General features: G+C 39.7%; 1 protein-coding gene across 1 annotated transcript in view; it reads left to right on the forward strand.

Moving 5' to 3' along the window:
- Positions 1–22,874, forward strand: part of RNF175 (ring finger protein 175) — a 41,006-nt gene that overhangs the window by 16,553 nt on the left and 1,579 nt on the right. Inside the window, exons 3-7 of the mRNA XM_011959769.1 lie at positions 6,372–6,526; positions 11,144–11,251; positions 14,321–14,441; positions 18,975–19,108; positions 22,068–22,169. Of these exons, the coding sequence (XP_011815159.1) occupies positions 6,372–6,526; positions 11,144–11,251; positions 14,321–14,441; positions 18,975–19,108; positions 22,068–22,169 (620 nt within the window). The remainder of the gene's footprint in view (positions 1–6,371; positions 6,527–11,143; positions 11,252–14,320; positions 14,442–18,974; positions 19,109–22,067; positions 22,170–22,874) is intronic.

Consider the following 22,874-nt stretch of genomic DNA (forward strand, 5'->3'; position numbering starts at 1 on the left):
AGCCGAGATCACGCCACTGCACTCCAGCCTGGGCGACAGAGCTAGACAACGTCTCAAAAAAAAAAAAAAGAGAATGTAAAAACAAGCCAGACTTGGAGAAAATATTTGCAAACACATATATCTGATAAAGGACTTGTATCCAAAATATACTTAAATATATTTAAAATATACTTAAAACTCAACCACAAGAAAACAACTCATTAAAAAGGCAAAAGATCTGGATTAACTTATGTAATTAATTACACATGTAATTAATTAATTCCTACTAAGGAAAACTTACAGATGGCAAATATGCATATAAAAAGGAGCTCATCATCTCATCATGTGTCATTAGAGAATTAAAGCAATAATGAGTTAACACTATACACCTATTAGAATAGCTAAAATTCAAAAAATTGACAATACCAAATACTGATGACAATGTGGAGTAGCAGGAACTCTCGTTGGGAATGCAAATAATGGTAAAGCTATTTTTGAAGGCTGTTTGGCAGTCTCCCACACAGCTAAACATAGGCTTACTATATAATTGCTCTACCAGGTATTTACCCAGATAAATTGAAAACCTACATTCACACAAAAATCTGCATGCAAATATTTACAGCACCTTTATTCATAATTGCCCAAAACTGGTAGCAACCAAGATATCCTTTAAAAGCTGGATAAATAAACTGTGGTACATTCATGCAATGGAATACTATTCGATAATAAAAAGAAATAAGCTATCATATCATGAAAAGACATGGATGAACTTTGGTGAAACAAGTCATAGTGAAACAAACCAGTATGAAAAAGCTACATACTGTATGGTTCCAATTATATGACATTCTGAAAACCACAAAACTATAGAGACAGTAAAACAATCAGTGGTTTGGGGGGAAGAGAGGAAAATAAATAGGTCAGGAATTTTAGAGTAGTAAAATTAGTTTGTGTAATATTGTATTTGTGGGTACAATATATTATGCATTTGTCAAATGTCATAGACCTGTACGGCACAAAAACCGGACTTTAAAATATGAACATGTTTAAGAATCATTTAGGAGGTTGGGGGATTCCAGGGAGAAATGCAGACTGTGCAAGAGGATCTAACTGCCTTAAAAATATGGAAAACAACCTCACTGAAGGGTAGAGAGGGAAAAAGTATCATCCCCTCTCTAAGTAACTTTGGAAACTAACAGAGTCTGTAAGAGGAAGGCAATAGGAACTGCACAAAAGCACTGTATTCCACTTGATAAAATTGTTCCCCATGGGGATACAAGTTAACAGTTACCATACTGCTGTGTATGTATACAGGAATTGAACAATTAAGTAAATAGCAGCCAGGTTACTTACTGTTGGAATGGGAGTTTGCAGAAAAGCAAGGGATGGAAATTAGAAAAAAAAGTAGGAAGTGCACTTATAGTAATATGTGTAAAAGCTTTGTACACTTAATGTATTGTCATTTATGCATATTATTTTTACCCTGAAGGTATTATTTATTATGAAGGATTATTATTTTCACATTCTTTTATGCATAATTCAGATCATGTACTTAAAGAGGACATGGACTAATTCAGAAAGCTCAGAATATTTTCAGATACAACTTTTTAACAAGTATGCCCATCTTCTGAAGTGGTCCTTTAAATTTGTGTAGATAGATTATGTTCTGTGGTCTGTAGGAGCTGTGCACATCAGAGCAGCTTATTATAAATACCTAAAGCAAAAGAAATGGTTTATTTAGAAAATAAAGTATAGAAATATGTTAACTGCTCCTATGTGATGTCAAAAGTGGAAAGAAGGTAGAAAATTCTTATTTTATGTGGGATACTATAAATACCTGGGTGTTTTCAAATAGTCACGTTTTTAGCACAGCATAGTCCAAGCATCTGGGTATTTGAATTTTTCCCTTTCCAGCTGGTAATCTTGATATGTTATAGATGTAGGCAAAGCCTCAAAGTTAAATCATTTCCAAATGCTTTGAACAGCATTTAACTGGAAATAAAATTTCATTCAACATCGCCCTCTCCACCTTCTTTTATGTGCAGTTACTTTCCATATCTGCAGCAGGTAGACAGGAGAGTGCCAAAAAAGAATCCTTCTCTTACTCCACAAATCAGTAGAAGGCCTGATGACTACATCCCCAGAACTTGGGTTTCAGACACACTATTAACTTGCCTCAATACAGTGCAAATAATTTTCCAGATTGAAGCATTGCTCTATTTAAATCAAACTTCCTGCCTATTAATAGCTGTGAAATACTAGAAAATATTACTGGGCCAATAAAGCATTGTGTCTGCTCAAATCTTTTTAAAATGAGGCAAGACACAAATACATACATACTTAAATACATATGTACATAACATTGCAGAATCCCCTTTAAAAGTTTAAATAACAAAATCAGCCATCTAGATTTATGTGGAGATTTAAAAAGTGAACCAACTGAAAATCTAAGGAATCTTTGTATGCCAACATTCCATTTCCATACTTTCTTCTTCTTCTTTTTTTTTTTTGAGACAGAGTCTTGCTCTGTTGCCCAGGCTGGAGTGCAGTGGCACAATGTCGGCCCACTGCAACCTCCGCTTCCCAGGTTCAAACAACTCTCACGCCTCAGCCACCCAAGTAGCTGGGACTCCAGGCATGTGCCACCTCACCCAGCTAATGTTTGTATTTTTGATAGAGATGGGCTTTCACCATGTTGCCCAGGCTAGTCTCAAACTTCTGGCCTCAACTAATCCACCCCTCTTGGCCTCCCAAAGTCCTCAGATTACAGGCATGAGTCACCACATGCCAGCCCATACTTTCTTCCTACTTGCTTTATATTCACACTCTCCTTCGTTGTCTTTTACTGATAGCAGCATTGTTTCCTGTTTATTTTTATGATAATTTTCTGCTTACCTCTGAGCACACCTCTGCCCTCCCTCCACCATCCCACCACCCTCCACACACAAATGATTGCAGATAGTTTGGGATTTGCAGTGCAACGGAAATGAACACACATTATTTATTTATTTTTTTCCTTGTTTTCTTCCTTCCTTCCTTCCTTCCTTCCTCCCTCCCTCCCTCCCTCCCTCTGTCTCTCTCTTTTTTTCTTTCTTTCTTTCTTTCTTTCTCTTTCCTTCTTTCTTTTAATATTGCACAGCCCATTCATCATTCTGTACAATTAGACAAATGAAAGGTATCTTTGTTTTGGCTTGATCTGTAATTCTTTTCAGATTCATTATGTGCATGGCAACCCAAAAAAAACATGGTACTTTTGGGCAGCATCTGATTCATCAGGAAATTCCTCCTGCTATGATATGTGGTTGGGGAGAATGTGAGTGATGTGATCCAGATGCATGAGCTACCCGTTGCCAGTAGTGCAATACACACATGCCCAGATGGTGACCCCTGTGGCATTATTAATGAGTTCCAGATGCCAGGCTTCCTTCTTTGCATGTATGTGCCTCGATTTCACATATTTCATGTGTTTATTTATGAGGGACAGCATTCCTGCATTTCATATATGGCAGTTACTATTTAAAATGAGAACTTTTAACTACTCTGGAAATTGTTAAAGAATCTTTTAAATTGATATGAAATGTGTCTCTCATTTCAAAATGACTACCCAAGCAATCATTGAATTCACAGAGCAAATTTCTGAACTTTCCCTTCATATATTGAGAAAATATGGTGCTGGGTTACATTTTAAAGATAGTTAATAAATAAAATATTTGCATGCATAATACATTCTAATGATATTTGGCTTTCTTTTCCTTTTTGATCTCCAAAGTCTATTTTTAAAAGTAACATGTCCGTACATTGAATATTGTTATTCACTATTAATTAAATCTAAGCATCAAGAGAAATTTGACATCTTCTAGAAATTGTTCATGCTTATAGATCTATAGGAAGAGAACTGGTTTTATTAAAATATAGTCCAGCTATAGCTCCAAACTATCATGGATTGTAACTCCATGGATTAGAAGAAATTAATTAGTCTTATATTTTGGTTTAGATCTAAAGTACAAAAATAAGAGCATAGTAGTTCCACTGAATTAAAATGAACCAACTCAAGTTTTTATTTTAAAAAACTCCAAGATTTTTATGCGGAAATGTAAAAATGAATCAAATTCTTAAAATAGAAAGATGAAAAATGCAAATAACAGATGATCAGACTTTGAAAGATGAAGTTCATGTCCATTTCCTTCTTTACTGCCAGAAGTGATGAACTTTTAAGTCAGCAAACGCATAATTTATGATAGAGAACTATCTCCAAAATCAGCTACAGAAAATAAATGACCAATATGCTGATGAGATTTTTGTTAAGGTGCTACACACTTTTTTTTAAGACAGGGTCTAACTCTGTCACCCAGTGCAGTGGCACGATCCCAACTCACTGCAGCCTCGACCTCGGGCTCAGGTGGTCCTCCCACCTTAGCCTCTTGAGTAGCTGGGACTACAGGCATGTACCACCATGCCTGGCTAATTTTTGTAGAGACAGGGTTTGGCCATGTTGCCCAGGCTGGTCTCAAGCTCCTGAGCTCAAGAAATCCATCCACCCCAGCCTCCCAAAGTGCTGGGATTACAGGCATGAGCCACCACACCTGGCCATGGTGCTGCATAATTTTACTGTCAATAGCAGAGGGTCAAAGTTGCTGAATGCTTAAGTAAGCACATCTGGAGTCTTGGTTACTTAGCATATGGTTTTGGGTCCTCTTTAAAACTCTTCTACTTCCTTAAGTAAAGCTTGTTTTTCCTATTTGTGTACGTGTATTTATATCCGTTTCATAAAGGTGCTAACTCATTCATTTTCCACACCCACAAAGTAGGATGGAAAATTAAAGCAGTTATCTGATAAATGGAGGCAACAGTAAAGAGGTTTTTTTCCCCTGAAAGTATTCCTTGAAGTTAAAAAAAAAAAAAAAAAAATGTAAGTTATAGGATTTGCTCCCGAACTCCTCAGATACGCACCTCAGACTTGCTCCATGTATGTTTTTGTTCAAGTGCATATCTATGATAACAACTCTAGGGTTCTCTGAAAGAAGATTCAGAGCAATTCTAAGAAGACTTCAGATCATTTATGAGGATGGAGCAATCAAAGGAGAATGATGAGCCTGGGAAATGTCTTCTTATCTGACACTGAAAGAAGAATGGCTGTGGCCTTGCCTTTCTCATTTCTATCTTGAAGTCCTGTCCAAGAGCTTTGGTTATTGACCTTAAGACTATTATCACCAAGACCTATTTAAAGGATCCAACAATATATCCATAGATCTTTTGTTCTAAGCCTCCCTTTTCTATTGCGAAGATTGAGAAGGTAAAGAAAACAAATGGCAGCAGCCTTTTTAATACTCAGGATGATGAATATGCGATAAGCAAGCTCTAACCACTCTTCCCACATTGCTGGCAGACTTCATTAACTGATCATAAGAGTCTACCACTAAACCAGGATCCAGGCTCAGAATCCTCAACAAAGCACTGCAGGCTGTCCCTAAAACTTAGTTAACGTACACCCTTGAAACAAAAACCTCTTTGCCATTCCCCTTATATTCATTCTGAGCAAATAACAGGTGGTTAGTCTGAACGCGAGAAAACATAAAAGACCAAAGGATATTGCTATTGATTAAAGCTGTCTGCTTTTCCCAAGAGGGTTGACTAGCTGGTATTAGGCCTGGTTTGAAGAGTAGGAGTGTAGCTATGGTAACCATATCATATCAGTGACCCACAGACAGTTCACTCTGCCCTGCTCCCTGACCTGTGGGAATGGCACCAGATTAAAGGACCCTCTGAAGGCTACTTGGACTCAGGTCAATGGCATAGGTCACAGAAGGTTTATGTACCAAATGAACAGGAAACCTTGCAGAGTGCCCAGGGACTGCAGGCAGAAGACATCCCAGGGGCTTCTCTGAAACTCTGACCTCCACTTCCTCCTTTGACATTGCTGTCACTTTCATATGAGCACATGACAGAAACAAAGCCCCTGGGCTCTGTGTAGTGCAGTATGGTTTTCAGAGTGCTTTCCATTCCTGATCTTGTTTGAACCCCGCCTCAGTCAGTGCAGGGAAGCAGTGCAAGCATCGGTACCCCCAATTATACAACTAAAGTGAGGCTCCCTTGTCCAAAATCACATCTCTGTGGAGGCCCCAAAGGCCTTTCATCTAAAATAGTGAGACGAAAGGAAGTGACAGAAGGCGAGGATTTTGCATTATTTCCCATTGGAATTTTCAGATAATTGTGCCCATACCTTCCGTGGCCTGGCCTGTCTAAGGAAGCTTACAGTTTGATGGTGAAGCAGTTGCATGGTACAGACATGATGGTGAAGGTGGTTCTCCCAGAGATGCTTTGGACTCATTTAATAATGGAGATGCCATTCAGGCACTTGGTCATTGAAAGAGACTTTCTGTTCATTTCTATGACAGCTGGTGACCTTGTTGCAGATGTGGATTGTCCCCTTATATTTCACGATAAAACTATACTGGTGGCGGTTTCTGTCTATGTGGGGGATGTTCTCCGTTATTACCAGTTACATCCTCTTCAGAGCTACCCGAAAACCCCTCTCAGGAAGGACACCACGGTATGTATTCCATACATTCTTTCCCAGGAGCCCCTTTATTTTAAATATTAAAAAGCAGATTTTATAGCCATTTTCCTGGGTTGGGGAGTGGGGGCGTTACATTTCTTTTACTTGTCTTTTACCTTTGGTAGCAAAACTCTTGAGAAATTAGCTACACTGCTGTTAGTTTGCCTTCATTATTTAATGGCAATTCAGATATGCATGTAAAATTTATTACTTCAGATATTAGCTAGTGAAATGCAGAAGAAAGGGAAGTGAAACTATTGTTTAAAATTTCTAGAGCATTATTTGCAAGTTTATTTTTACCTCAGCATTTTGCTTGATTCCACTATACATTGTGTCACACATTTTAAAATAAAGCAAGAGTTGAAAGTTGTGTTTCAACCTGAAAATATATAATAAATCATAAGTCATAGACAACTTATTACTCTAATAACAAATGATGCTTTAATATTCCAATGGTCACTTTAATTACCATTGTCAGCCTCCAAAAATGTGTATAACTCCATTGTATTGTTCACAAATCTTTCCAAAGTGCTTATCTTCACATACTGCGCCCGCAGGCTTGCTTTTGCACTCCCTGTTCTGTGGGTAAAATCCAAAACCTCATCAAGATAAAACTGGAATGAGACAAAGTGTATAAAATGGAAAATAGTAATAAAACAATGCTAAATTTGACCTTTTGGGAGAATAAATCATAAGCTCCAGTGAAATACTTTTATGATTATTTAGAAATTTGTTTTCCTCCTCTAAAAAAGTAGGAAACATGTATGTCAACTTTTCCTTCAAGTTAGGAGAAGGAAAAATACCCAATGAGAAATCAAATAAAGAAATGTGATGATAAAAATGGAAATTCAAATACATGAATTCATGTTATGAGTATTTTAGTTTAGTTCCACTAAACTAAAAAGGAAGAGGTCTGGGGTGCTGGTAGGAGACCTTATAAGCTGGCCAATTTGGGGTCTCGGACAGCCCTTGTAGTGTCTGGCTTATCAATCAGTAAAGTGAATGTATGGTACCTTTCTCCTTCTTAGAATATATTCTAAGTTATTTAAGATTTGTGAAGGTGCTCTGAGTTTGGGATGAATCAAAATGTGCTTGTTTTCATCCCCTGGATATAATCTATGTTGTATTTCTGTGAGAATGGTTTGCCTATCCACTGTATAATGAATTACCCTACCTAAAGGCAGTGTTTTTGTGCACTTCAGTTCATGCAATGCAGAGGAACTTTATTACAAGAAATACCCAAATGCTGCCTTATTACCCTTTATGGCTTGCGTATGTCCACTCTCTTTCCCATGCCCAAAGCGTGTCCTCTCAGCTTCTTCCTGCCTGCACAACTCCAAGCCCTAAAGGATAGTCTGAGAGTCAACAGGCTCCACTGACATTATAAAGCAAACTCAGCTGCCATTTGAAGAGACATCAGTGAGCAAGGTGAAGTAGGGCCTCTTCTAGAAGAGCAGTCAGGATGGAGCTCTTGTACATAAGAGGCAATAGGCCCCAGAATTATCCTGGATCTTTGCTTACTTATTGTATTACAGGTGAGTCACATTTTAACTATCTTCCATTTGGAAGCAGAGTACTTCATTACAGGTGAGGGGAGCTGGGTGAAGAAATCAGCATTGCTGTAGAAGGCAGACCTGAGAGCAGTGGTCTCCAGCACCAGCAGTTCAAAGCCTACTGTTCCTCTTCGAGAGCACATCAAGCTCTTGTTTCAGGATAGGGTGCCCAGAGAAGGGGAAGTGAATTTCCTCTCAACTACAGTTGGTTTGTCTGGCAAGCAGTGAAGTTCAGAGTCAAAAATAAGCCACACACATGGTGGCTCATGCCTGTAATCCCAGCACTTTGGGAGGCCGAGGTGGATGGATCGCCTGAGGTCAGGAGTTTGAGACCAGCCTAGCCAACATGGTGAAGTCCTGTCTCGACTAAAAATACAAAAATTAGCCAGGTGTGGTGGCAGGTGCTTGTAATCCCAGCTACTCAGGAGGCTGAGGCAGGAGAATCACTTGAACCCAGAGGCAGAGGCTGCAGTGAGCCAGGATCACGCCATTGCACTCCAGCCTGGGCAACAGAGCAAGACTCTACCAAAAAAAAAAAAAAAAAAACACACACACACACACACACTAGCGACAAAGAGCTGGGCTTGATCACATCAAATCCAACCCAAGACCAAGCTTTCCTTTTGGAGGCTGCTCTGAAGCAATTACACAATCTCCTATCTGGCTTATCTGCCTTACAGTGTAAGTCTGGGTAGCGAGGAAGTTCTGGACTCTACTGTTCCTGAAAATAGGTTCCCCGAATAAGCATGAAAATGGCAGGAGAAGTGGGGCTTGAGATTTGGAAAATCGAACACATCCATAACAGTGATATGGCATATTGAGCATTTAGTGTGCCAAGTCAATAAACATCAATACATTAGCTCACACAATCTTCACAACAACTTTAGGAGCAGTGTTGTCATCCTCATGTTATAAATTAGACAGTCATAGGAAGGAATGCCAAGTAAATTGACCAAAGTCCCATGGGCAGTAAGCAGCAAAGCCCTGGATCAGACCAAAGAACTACTTGGCTGCAAAGCTCCTGCTCCCAAAAGCATGCTATGACTTCATTAACTCAGCAAACTGCTTTGCACAGAGAAACCCTGCCGTTTAAAGGTTATTAGTCCTAGAACATCTCTAATGCTGGCGGAAGTTTGAGAGAGGCCCCTTAAGGCAGGGAGATGGGTCACCAGTGTGTGTGGAGTTCAAGGAACCATATTCTGGTACTGGCAGGTATTGGGGGCCCAGTAGAGGGGACCTTCTCAGAGCTTGCCTGTTTCTCCATCATCACCACTTTTAGCAACATAAACTTCTGCCTTGATCTGGCTGCCCTGAGCAATGATCTAAGCTGCTCAGTACTGACAAATGAAAAGAACCCATGGCTCGAGAGTCACTGTGGCAGAAAGACCCCAAAAGCCTTCTCTGGCTTCCTTTTGAGGCCACACAGCCTCACAGTAATTTCAGCAAACTTCTGCAGCCCATGCAAGTTTCTGTCTCCACGTAGCTCACCCCTGCCCACTCCCCCATGCAGCTCACCCCTGCCCACTCCCCCGTGTAGTTCACCCTTGCCCGCTCCCCCACGTAGCTCACCCCTGCCTGCTCCCCCATGCAGCTCACCCCTGCCCACTCCCCCACGTAGCTCACCCCTGCCTGCTCCCCCATGTAGCTCACCCCTGCCTACTCCCCCCGGGGCAGGATCACACCTGGTGGAGGAGATGGCAGCAAAGACTGTCCTTGAATATCAGTTGCTTGAAGTGCAGAAGGCATTTCACCATAGAAGTGATGTATATGACAACTCACTTCATGGGCTAGCCCATAACCCATTTAAACCATAATGTTTAGAAGGTCCCTTCTGACTGGAACTCAGTGAAACAGAGCACCTATTAAAATCATATTGAAACCTTACACTAGTAATATCATAGATATTAAGCATTTGGTACAGTGGCTCCAACAGGGAGTGAGCTGGGGAAGGTGAGAGAGTCAGAGACAGGGCTCAGGGCTTGGGGGTGAGAGGGTGGGGCTAAATCTCTGGAACGAGATTCTGAATGCAGTTTGGGGTGAAAGGCAGGAAAGAGACTCCAAGAGGATGTGCAGGGAAAGGGTTGTGAGGCAAACAGGGCCCTCTGCCATTGCACACCCTTGTAAGCAGCATTCTAGCCACCTCTTCATTTTCTTTGAGCAACAAAGATAAGCCCCCAGCTTTCCATCCACCACCTCTTGTACCAATGGGCATAGCCCCTCTGCTGTGGCCCTCCAAGAATGGAACTGGGCTCCCAACCTCTTCCCCCGTCTTCCTAGACATGAAGCTGTCACGTGGTCCTTCTTGTAGTTTTTTCTAAGGGCCTTTACTGCCAGTGAAGAAGGAAACCAGCAGAGGGGAGGGCTTCCTTCTATATTCTCTCAAATCACCCTCCATCCTGTTCCTTTTCCTTCTCCACTTAGACCCTTTGGGAACAAGGAAAGGCCTTGGAAGGTCACAGAGGATGCTGGGGTACGCACAAGACCCTTCCACACAGCAGAAGGAAGTAGCCTGGGGCACTTGTCATTTCATCCCCTGGGCTAGGGGAGGGCTCTTTGGGTGGAGGGGAAATGGGATGAGGGCTGGGCCCACTACTGGCGGTATCTGCACTGGGGCTGGGGGAAAAGGGGCAGCGGAACAAGAGGGAAGAAAAACTCCTGGGGAAGAAGGTCTGGACTTCCCTTTGACTTCTCATCCCACTTTTTGTTCACCTCCAAGGCACTCCTGCTGAAACCACTCAAGCTTAACCCTAGGACCAAATGAGAAGGGGGTGGTGTGGGGAGGCAGGGTCCCAGGAAGAGTAGCCATTCCTGAAGGCTATTTTTAAGTGACGCATCTGAGGGATGTAGACAAATTTTAAAAGAATTCACATATGCATATACACAGAAACACATAAGCATGATAGTTCTATTCATATAATGCTTATTGCTATATATATCTGTTCTGTGTGTTATAAATATAATTTTAGAAACTAAAAACTGATTTATAAGTCTTTGAAAAAGACAAAACATTTTCTAATATTACCACATTCTATGTTTCTCCCCATTTTTCACTCCACAGGTTGGTCTACAAATGGTTTCTTTTGATCTACAAACTCAGCTATGCATTTGGTGTTGTGGGTTACTTGGCGATCATGTTTACAATGTGTGGATTCAATCTGTTTTTCAAGTAAGTATCTCCAATTAAAACATTAATATCTCCAAGCACTTGCTTGGCACACTCACCTGGTCATGTTCTCTTAATCCAGAAGCATCTGGCCCTACAATTTTCCATGCACACATGTTTTATAGAAGATATCCACACATAGTCTTGTCTGGGGAAAACCAATAGAAAGGGAAGAAAGAAGCACCCTACAAAATAATTTTTTAAAATTAGGAGCTTTAAGGAGAATTTATATTTAGTCTGCAAATTTAAAAGATTACTATTAACAGTGGACCTACAATTGTGCTAGAGTAATTCTTAGTAAACTAATTTCTCTTCTACAAAATTCTCAAGTACCTAGATCTCCTTTTATATATATCTTCTTATCTAAAACCTCTAGAATTATGTTGTCCAATATAGTAGCCACTAGCTCATGTGACTAATGAACACCTAAAATATGAAATAAGATATACTCTAAGTGTAAAATACATACTGAATTTCAAAGACTTATTTAAAAAACATTTTTATATCAATTACATTTTGAAATGATAGAATTTAAATGTATCAGTGAGATTAATTTCACCTTTTTTTTTGTTGTTGTTGTTGTTGTTGTTTGACGTATTAAATGCACCTACCAGAAAATTTAAAATTATATTTGTGACTGTATTTCCATTGGACAGTACTGCTCTCTTGAATTTGGTTTCTGATAGTCATGAAATGCCTTGTGTTGGGGATATTTGGAAAAGGAGGAAAGTGAATGCTTAGAAATTGCAAGAAGCTGGGCGCCGTGGCTCATGCCTGTAATCCCAGCTACTTGGGAGGCAGAGGTGGGAGGATTGCTTGAGGCCAGGAGTTCAAGACCAGCCTGGGCAACATGGCCAGACCTCGTCTCAAAAATAATTTTAATTGCAAAAAAATATAAGCTGGGAAACCAAATAAACAAATAAAAAAGATTTGAAGGATAAAAAACATGTCAATATCTATTGTTTAATAGATGGGGAGTTTTAAAAAAGAAATTGAAAGAGAAGTAAAGGTATAAAAGAGCAAGAAAGTCTAGGGAGAGATAAAGGAAGTTGGGATAACCACATCTTTGACTAAGAGCTGTGCTCCCATTTAAGGTGGTTGCTGAGACATGCTGTGGATGGCATTCTCAGGGGTACAACTGAGGCTGAGTAACTAGCCTGTGTCCTGGAAAGGGAATTGAAGACATACCACACTATGGTATGCAAAGCATACCTATGGAAAGCAGCTCAAATACGAATCCCCCAGAATAGCTCTCACATCAAAATTACTCTAAACTTCTGGGACCATAACAGAAATTGAAAAGGAGAGATCATCAACCCTTTACTCAGAAAATAGGGAAGGCAGTTGGAGGGAGAGTCAGCCCTGGGTGAAAGGGCCCTTCCTAGTGCAGTGTAGCAATCTGATTTTATAAGCATTTCATAAAACTTTCAGAGCGGGAGCATCTAACATTTTCTAGCAGGAAAGGGGTAGAAAGTAATTGTACAGATCTATTATTGCTAGGCTAGGATATAGAAAGACACTGTAATATCTTTTTTAACATACTCTCTATACTGGTTTATTTTAGTGAACATAAAAATACTCATAAGGATTTTTTTGAAATCAGTAGGAACGATAGCTGTTCCAAGACTATTACCTCATAAGATTTCAAGATCCTCATTCATGAATTTTCCTACAGTAAGGCATACCTAAAACTTAACCCTTCAGAAAAGTAACTATTTTGTTTTCACTACTTGATGATTATCATTGTATTAACCTTTTTTCCTAGGGCCACAAGTGTGTTACTGTACTTTTTATCAATAAAATTATAAATACATATTTCCCTGGACATCGAGGGAAGATACTCTTCATTTCCCCCACTGTCCTAATTCTCAGATATACCCAGACAAATCCTGAAAGGATGAAGCTACCACATGTGTTGGAAGCCTCAGTTCATATCACCCAAAAATCTGTACCTTCTAAATCTACAAAGCTGTCTGCCTTCACCATTTCTTCTTGCAATGAACAGAAAACAGAAATAGGTTTTAGAGACAGATGACCCAACTCTTGTCCGTACTTTCCTCCCTTCCCTGAATCAATCAGAACCACCAAGGCTCACTGCTGGTATTTGAGATTGTTTTATAGATAGAGCAAAACAAATGTGCAATTATTTAGATTCATAAATAAATTTAGGGCAAATTATTCACTTTTAAAAGAGATCTTTCCCTTAAGAAAAAAAAAAACTGGGTGGGGGGATGATCACAAAGAATCCTGGTACAATTGAAATATGATTTAACTTGCAAAAAGTTTCTTTCAGTTAATGCATAGCAACTCTGGCCTGGTAATCAAGGGCTTCAAGATATGAGCTTGATTTGTGGTTTTGTGACGTACCAATTGTTGTGTCAAGCAAATAATGTTTTCTAAGTCTTCGTGTTTTCACATGCAAAGTGGGGGTGATAATATCTATCTCAAGCACTTGTTAGGAAAGATCATTGGAAAGCATTTTACAAAAATCTAAGTTATACAGCAGACATACTCAATCTTTGCTGTATTAAAGAATCAATCACTGACAAGATCTTCAAAAATACTGCTGTCCAGACCCCAACGCAGATCAACTAAACTCCAGTCCTTGGTGGTGGGCCCATGTGTCAATGCGCTTTTAAATTTTCCCGGGTGATTCTAATCTATGTTTAGGGCTGAGAACTATTGCTCTAGTGGTTTTTAATGTTATCTACCCATTGGAGTTACCTGGGGTGTGGCCTGGAGATGGAAATGTTTACAAGCTGCTGAGGCCTACCTGTAGCTGAGCCTGAAACCACTGGTCAGAGTCAGCTTGTCTAGGCACTGCAGTCCTAAGAAGCACTTGAAGGCTGTCTCAAGAATTCCTTTGTCCAGTTGGCACTGAGTGCTACAATTTGAGGGAAATTTAGAGAATTTTAAATTATTTCATTTAAAAAAAGAAAAATCAAACAAAAAAATGAAAAAAAAAATACTCACAAGGTTCTCTTAGATACTATCAACAGGAAATATTTTCCAAACTCCAGCTGTTTTGAAATATGCCACATTCTTATTTCCTTATACTGTTGCTTTCAACAGAATCAAAGCTAGAGATTCCATGGATTTTGGCATTGTGTCTTTGTTCTACGGCCTCTACTATGGAGTAATGGGGAGAGACTTTGCCGAGATCTGCTCAGACTACATGGCTTCCACTATAGGGGTAAGTGTTGCTTTCATTTTCTGAAACCATTTATGAAATGGTCTCATCTTATATGTCTGCATCCATTTTCAGAAATAAATAAGTCTTTCTCCATACACTGATTATCGTTTCCTTTGGAACTATTTTGGTTCACTTAGCCCAGTTGTTCCCTGAATTCTCCTTGCATCAAAACATTGTTTCTGTTAATTAATTGGAAAATACATGTCTTATGTATATAGGATAGTTGTGGAATAAGGCATCTTTTAAAATAAAATATGCAAATTATTTGTGTTATTGTATCTAGCACACTCCAATTGCCAACATTTAAGGATTAGTAAAACATTAACAATAACTAAAACCTTTTAGCTTTGTCTGAAACACTGTCTAATGCAAATAAAAACTATATTTGATGCTGCATAAAACAGTTCAGAATCAACAGTGCCTCTGGGTAATACTTATCATAAATACCAGTTACATTATATAGCACAGAAGTATAAGATATAAAAAGTGTGCTAGATGTATTCTGACTCTACACCATTACCTAGAATTTTTTAATCCCTAACAGTTGTTTTTCTTTTCTTTTTTTGAACTCTTTTAAGGTTAAAATTCAGAATGGACATACTTTCTAGTTAGATATATTCCTGATTCAGATATCAAGGGCATTTATCTGTGTCTGACTCATGCATATCTCCTAAAAACTTACAAACTAAGAGCTCTAGGGATGACTTAGTAGTTTCAAGAATTCCACATCTCTGTCCTCTATGTGTGTCTCCTGGTACACAGCCAGATGTGAAGTGGAAAATGAGTGTAAAGCAAAGACATGGAAACAACCCAAATGCCCATCAATGATAGACTGGATAAAGAAAGTGTGGTACATATACACCATGGAATACTATGCAGCCATAAAAAGGAATGTGATCATGTCCATTCCAAGGACATGGATGGAGCTAGAAGCCGTTATCCTCAGCAAACTAACATAGGACCAGAAAACTGAACACTGCCTGTTCTCACGTGTACATGGGACCTGAACAATGAGAACAGATGGACACAGGGAGGGGAACAACACACACTGAGGCCTGTCAGGGGAGCAGGAGGGAGAGCATCAGGAAAAACAGCTAAGGCATGTGGGTCTTAATACCTAGCTGATGGGTTGATAGGTGCAGCAAACCACCATGGCACACATTTGCCTATGCAACAAACCTGCACATGTATCCTAGAAGTTTAAATTAAATTAAAATTTTTTAAAAAAAGGAAAAAAAGCGTAAGTAGTAAGAAAAGGGTGAACTTTTGGAGTGTTCCCTCCATTTCTAGAGCAGGACCTAAGTGGCTATGACCTTGACTTCCTCCCCACCGCATTTGTCCTTCCCCTCCACCATAGGCTCTATCTTACTCTTTTCCAAAAGCCTGCAACCCAAATTCTGTGGTGAAATGCTAGAACAATACAACTGCCTTTCTTATGAGGTTTAATATGAGTACAGGAAGGAGCATTTTTATTCCCAGTTTCTCCAACAAAAAACAGAAGTTATACTCCTTGGAAAATTCCCAAAGCCTCTTGTGTTTATGGACAGAAAAGGAAGATTAGAATTATATGTGGCTGTTCTCAAGTGGACCAGGAAGAAGAGACTTTACCTGGCAAGACAACCAAGTCTATAAGCACCAGCTTTTGGGAAACTTCTCACCTGATCCATCCCGACCAGTTCTTAACATCTTGTCATCCTGTCTGTTTATTCCAGCTACCAAATCTACAAAAACCACTGCCTCAAGCCATGGGTACAGCCACCAGTGACTTGGATTAATGAGGGATTGTGTGTGTGTGTGTGTGTGTGTGTGTGTGTGTGCGCGCGTGCGTGTGCTTGTGTGTCCACAGACACTTGCACATGTTCTTGTGACTGAGGTAAGGAGATACAATCTCCATTCCCATATTAGTGCCTAAGCCCCACACCAGAGCAAGTAAGTCAGAATCTCTGGGAGTAGAACCAGTACATCTGCTTCCAAAAAAAAAAAAAAAATCCTTAGGAAAAGGAATGAGCTATTAAGCCATCCAAACCATGGGGTGAATCTTAAACACATGTTGTGAGTGAGAGAAGCCAGTCTGAAAAGGCTCCGTCCTGTGTGACTACATCCTGTATGACTGCATCCTATATGACATTTTAGAAAAGGCACAACTATAGAGTTGCTGAACAGATCCGTGGTTGCCAAGGCTTTAGGGAAGGAGCACGGTTGAATAGGTGAAGCACAGGAAATTTAGAGTGGTAAAACTCTTCTGTGTGATATGATAATGGTGGATACATAACAACTATACATTTGTCAAAATCCATAGAAAGTGTGAACCTTAAATTTATGAAACTTTAAAAAATAATTTAGGAAGTCAGAGAATCCAAGGATAGAATTCAGATCATGCCAAAAGAATCTAACCATATTAAAAATGTGTGAAATAACCTCATTGAAAGGGGTGGGAAAAAAGGTGCTGACCTAAGTAACTTTGAAATGAATGGAGATCATAAGACTAAAAACAAAAGAAACTGTGTCACAAGCACTGTACTCTAGTTGATAAAGTTGTTGCTGACAAGGCTATGGGTTAACAATTTTGATACCACCACACATGTATTATGTAATTGTAATTGTTTAGCTTAATATAGATATACATGGATACATATAGAAATATTTACAGATATGTGTGTGTGTGTATCTGTGTGTGTGTGTGTGTATGTGTGTTAGTATGTGCAGATGAATTCCTTGCTCTGTCAGCTAAGAGGTCCTAGGGGCAATGACACCCCAGCAACAGTGAACATACATAGTGTCCAGATCTTGTTTTCTAACATCATTTTACAATAAAAGGAACTGGGGCTCCTTGAAGAAATGGCTGATTATAGGTCTGAGCGAAGAATACACAATATAAGCCTGGAGCATCCCATAGTGACCAAAAGCAAGAAAATGCTAAAAACAAAACAAAAGAACTCCACAGTGATTGGGGATATATCAAAGAGACACAGGGGCCAACTGAAAGAGCTCCCAGTGGCCAAAGCTGGAATTTGAGCAACAAAATAGTAATAGTAGTAGTATTGGATTATAACCCAAAGAATAAAATAAATATCCATGAATCCACATTGATATCAGTAAATGACTGAATAAATAAATAAGTGGAAGAGAATAGTCAAATCCGTGCAGAAGAATTCCACATAATTTATATAAATTCTCCTCCCTTAAAGAGGTTGTGATGATTAAATTTTAGAGTCAATTTGCCTACACTATGATACCCATTTGTTTGGTAAAATCACTAGTCTAGATGTTGATGCAAAGATATATTGCAGATATGATTAATATCTGTAATCAATTGACTTTACGTGAAGGAGATTACCCTTAATATTCTACACAGACCTCAGCCAATCAGTCGAAGGCCTTAAAAGCAAAAACTGAGGCTTCCTAGAGAAAAAGGAATTCTGCCTCAAGACTGCAACATCAGTCTTGCCAGAGTTTCCAACCTGCTGGCCTGCCAACCTGCCCTGCAAATTTCTGACTTGCCCACAAATGTGTGGGCCAATTCCTTAAAATCAATCTAATAATAATATAGGGAAACTAGGTATGTGGTATATAGCCAATCTCTGTAGTATTTTTGTATCTTTTCTTTAAACCTAAAACTATTATCAAATAATTTTCTTTGAAAAAAAAAGCTTCTTAGGGATTCTAATATGCTGCCAATGTTGAGAACCACTCCTTATCCACAGTACGGGAAGATGCAGATATCCCAAGGTGAAGTTCTAAATGCATTGCCTTCCAATGGTGATTCCTCAGCGTGCACCCAATAAAAACATGGGGATTTAAATGACAGAGAGATGCCTAGGTTTACTCCAGAGATCTGAGTCAGAATCTCCAGGACAATAAAGGGAAGGGCCAATCTATGGATTAAACTCAAAGGCTTCCTCTGAAGCTTCCTCTTAACTCCAGCCCTGGATAAAAACGATTCCTGTGAAAGGATTCCTCAATGTGGAGGTTAGATGAGAGGTTATAATTGGCCATGTGCTTTGGGTCCATTTGGAATTCAATAGGTTTTTGCCTGGAAACCTTAACCCCTCTGTAGCATTCTTCTTACAGGAAATGGTGTTTCACATTCTAAACCATCTTAGAAGCAGTGGAGATTCTTTTTTTTTTTTTTGAGACGGAGTCTTGCTCTGCCACCCAGGTTAGAGTGCAGTGGTGCAATCTTGGCTTACTGCAACCTCCGCCTCCCGGGTTCAACCAATTCTCCTGACTCAGCCTCCCGAGTAGCTGGGATTACAGGCGCCCACCACCGCACCTGGCTAATTTTTTTGTATTTTTAATAGAGACAGGGTTTCACCATGTTGGCCAGGCTGGTCTCGAACTCCTGACCTTGTGATCTACCTGCCCCAGCCTCCCAAAGTGCTGGGATTACAGGCATGGGCCACCATGCCTGGCCACAGTGGAGATTCTATGTGCCAAGGGCTGCCTGTCCCAGTGCCTGGCAGTGGCTTCCTGCATTCAGAGAATGGCATGTGCTCTCCTTTCCGACTATGCTCTGTCCATTTCCTCTGATAGTTCTACAGTGTCAGCGGGTTGCCTACAAGGAGCCTGTCAGACAATATCTGTGCAGTCTGTGGGCAGAAGATCATTGTGGAGCTTGATGAAGAAGGGCTCATTGAGAACACCTACCAGCTTTCCTGTAATCATGTGTATCCTTTTCAGAGGAAATCGTTTGGCCTTCATCAAGCCTCCTTCTTTCCTCCTTCTCTTCCTCCTGTCCCCATCTCTTCCATCTTGCTTACCTTCCATGCCCAAACCCCAATCCTTTATCCTCCAGCCCAGTCTTTCTTTTTGGGTCTTTCTGTTTGTCCCTGCTGAATAATGAACTGCCAATTAAGGTGAACCTCTTCCTCCTCCAGTAATTTCCTTTTTAAAGAGGACTCTTAATGCCACATAGACAGGAAGGCAGTATCTGAGCAGGGTGCTAGCAGGGGAAATTGGTTGAAGTCATAAGCAAGCAGATAGCCAAGAAAGATCAGGGAAAGGAGGGGTTTGGAGGTGAGAAAAAGAGTGAAATAGCAGGTGCAGGGGGGATCTTAAGACTATCCAAGCGGAGCCCCAGGTCTGAATCTTAGCAGACCAAGAAATACAAAGAGTGCTTTGCCTAGAAATAATCCTAGGAACCTACCTGTGGCAACAGTAGTCTTGGGGACAGCCAAGGGAGGTAACCAAGCCTTCTTCTCAGCTTCAGTCTTTAGAAGAAGATACAGCCACAGGCAGCAAGACACCTTGAATTACAAAAGCAAAAGCAAGGGACCAAAATTTGGACATTTGTTCTTGGACCATTGGGCTCGTCTACCAATGGGTTCTACCCCAAATAGCTATCCATTGGCTGAGGGATCTTCATATGATAGGAACCAGATGGCCTGGGCTTGGAAACCAGCATTCTATGGGGACTCCAGTAACCATTAAGGAAAACCTCAATGTGCTGAAAAATGCTGGCATCGAGACCCCTGAACAAATCAACCTGTGTTGCTTGAACATGTATGGATACTACTTTTGCTATGGATACCAAAGTTAGGCTTAGGTTGGCCAATCACCAGTATTTTAATTCTTCCTAAATACAAAAAAGGGCATCATTTATCTTTATTTTATACTACAGTATCAATTTAATAATGTCCTTGCTATGTACCCAGTTAGTTCAAAGCTCTGGCATTATGAGATGGTTAAACCATCTGTCTTTTGCCTAAATCCCACTTAATTTAGTCACTCATACCTCGGTGTCCGGTACCTATGATTCAATTCTGTTTAATCTGGACAGTTTCCACTTATTCAATCCTGAGAGTAAAACCTGAACCAAATGCATCTCAAAAGTAATAGGAGCCTTTACTCCAACACATAAGACTTAAAATCTTAAGGGAAGAAACACAAAGATACCCCTTTGTGGATTTCTGTAGTGTTTTTTTCAGGGTGATACCTTTCCCAAAAAACTCATTCTTTGTAGCAATTTTCCAAGTCTGGCCCTAGTTTTAAATATGATTTATTTTTCAAATGTTGGAACAGAGCCCCTTCTGCCATTTGCAAATGGAAATATTTTCTCTCTCCACCTTTAAAAGCCCTTAGGGATTGTTGTACATGTGGTCATATATAATCTAAAATGTAGTCACCTTTAAATTTCCTTTTCAGGAAGTATTATTTATGGCCCATTTTAGCATGAGTCATATTAGTGAGAAATGGGCAAATATGAGTCATATTAACAAGGATGGGTTATCTGAGTCTTGCTCTGCAGCAGTTCTGCCAGTGTGGAGGTTTTTCAGCACTGAGATTTTGAAAATGAAAAAAAACATTAGAGAGAATGTGGACATTTCAGTGCTGGCTCAATGGCTCCTGAATTCTGTACCTCTGTGGAAGATGGAGCTGTATTCCAGCCCTTTTGGATGAAAGGCTGTTTGAGTTTTGGTTCAAAATCTTTGTCATAATACACCACTTTATTTTAAAGCATATTGCAAAAATGACCCCAATCCCAAGAACAAAATAATGGAAACTCCTGGTTACACTGAAATTTAATACTGAGGAGTTATATACATGGCCTTGACTTGCTACACCTCCAAGCTCCTCCATTTGTTAGGGAGGGAACGTCTACATCGTTGCTGTTCACCTGGGTGTGTAGCAGGCCAGTCAGATCATGTGATCTTGGCCCAGAAAGTCACATTGGGAGCAGCGATTGTAGAAATAAACAAATCGATAGGATGGATTTCATTATAGTTCATTTTGCCCAAATCCATAGTATCAGGGAACATGGAAATATATATTTCCAAAAATAATCAGTTTTGAAGGAGTCATTCAAATGTTCATTCAATAAATATGTCTTAGGCATAGCTTAAGGTGCTGAGGACACTGAAATGAATGAGACATAGTCCTACAGGTAACACATGGTCTAGGAGAAACATGTAAGTACCAAAAGTCATGCCACACTAGAGTAAGTCCCTGGTGCTGTGAGAACACTTGGGGTCACTCTCAATTTTGGGGACAAAGGGTCAGACTTTCTGGACCAGGAGATGTATACAAATGGATCTGTAAATGCCTAGAGTTTGAGAAGTTAAGTTTAGTAGGTATATATTCTATTAAAAATAATTGGCTCCTTATTAGTACTTTTAAAAGTCAAGAAAAAAATTATGAAGTTAATAGAAATATTTGTAACTTTATGACCACAAATACTTTTAACTTGTCTAACTGTCTAAGACAAGTCTAATTACATGAAGCTAATGAATAATGCACAAAAAGTAGAACGGAGAAATGCTTCAGTAAATGCATGAGAAATGCACAATAACAGGTGGGGAAATATAACAATACACTTATGGAAGACATCACTGTAAAGGGAAAAAAAAAAAGGACTCACATTCTTTATCTAATCTAATTCTTCCCAGAATCAAGTGAGGCAAGAAGGCCAAGAAGCTAAGTAAATTCCTCAGGGTCATAAAGCGAATGCAGCTGTGACTCCAAGCTCACTGTCATTGTCAGATCCCTTACAGAACCTCCCAAAAAAAGCGATGTGCCTCATCAAGTCTTGACTCCACCACTGGACCCCGAAGATGGGACCATTTCATACCATCATGAACCAGACATTGCCTTTTCATATCTAGAAGCCTCCCTAACAAGATGCTTCAGCTTTCATGAATTCTGCATCCGAGGTTGGTGTATCGTTGGGAAAAAGCAGACTTGCCCTTACTGCAAAGAGAAGGTTGATTTGAAGAGGATGATCAGTAATCCATATCCTTTAAAACAAAAAGGTTATAAGAGATTATCTTGAATGTTTCTGGGGATATATTCTTCAATGAAAACTTTCAGTATTTTTGTATAGTTCCAGCAGAAAATTTTGTTTTCCCTAACCATCTATTTCAAAATGATTTATGGTCTCTTTTCTCCTCTGTGCCTATATTACTATTCTGGTTAGAAAATTAAATGCCAGAAGACATTCCACTCTTTATGTTCTGTATTTTCCACATTAAGGGCTGTAGTGGAAATGTGATGAGACATTGCATCACATTTGATGGATGAATAAATGGGTGAATTGGATGGGTGGGTGGATAGGTGCATAAATAGCAAAATTGGAATTGAAATTTTAAAAGCTGAAATGTGAACTAGAGTACAGAAAACTATTTTTTCAATATGTTAGGGTGTACCAAATTTTATTATTCCCAGAAATGAGTAGTTATTTCCCCATCTGGATTTTGGCTTTTTAAATTCCATGCCATGCATCATCTCTTCTTAGGCCAAACACTAGTGATAACAATATTGAAAAGAAATAAAGATCTACAGAGTTGGTCAGCTTCTGGCAGCAGCTGAGATTTGTATAGACATCAGAAATGCGCAACAGAATAAAGTCAAGTCACATTAAGGTCGCAGGAAGGTAATGACCCCCACCTGGCGCTAACTAGAAAGACTTAGTCTTCAACCTCACTATCTCAAGACCAT

The sequence above is a fragment of the Colobus angolensis genome, unplaced genomic scaffold, assembly GCF_000951035.1.
Source record: "Colobus angolensis palliatus isolate OR3802 unplaced genomic scaffold, Cang.pa_1.0 Scaffold5, whole genome shotgun sequence".
NCBI classification, from domain to species: Eukaryota; Metazoa; Chordata; class Mammalia; order Primates; family Cercopithecidae; genus Colobus; species Colobus angolensis.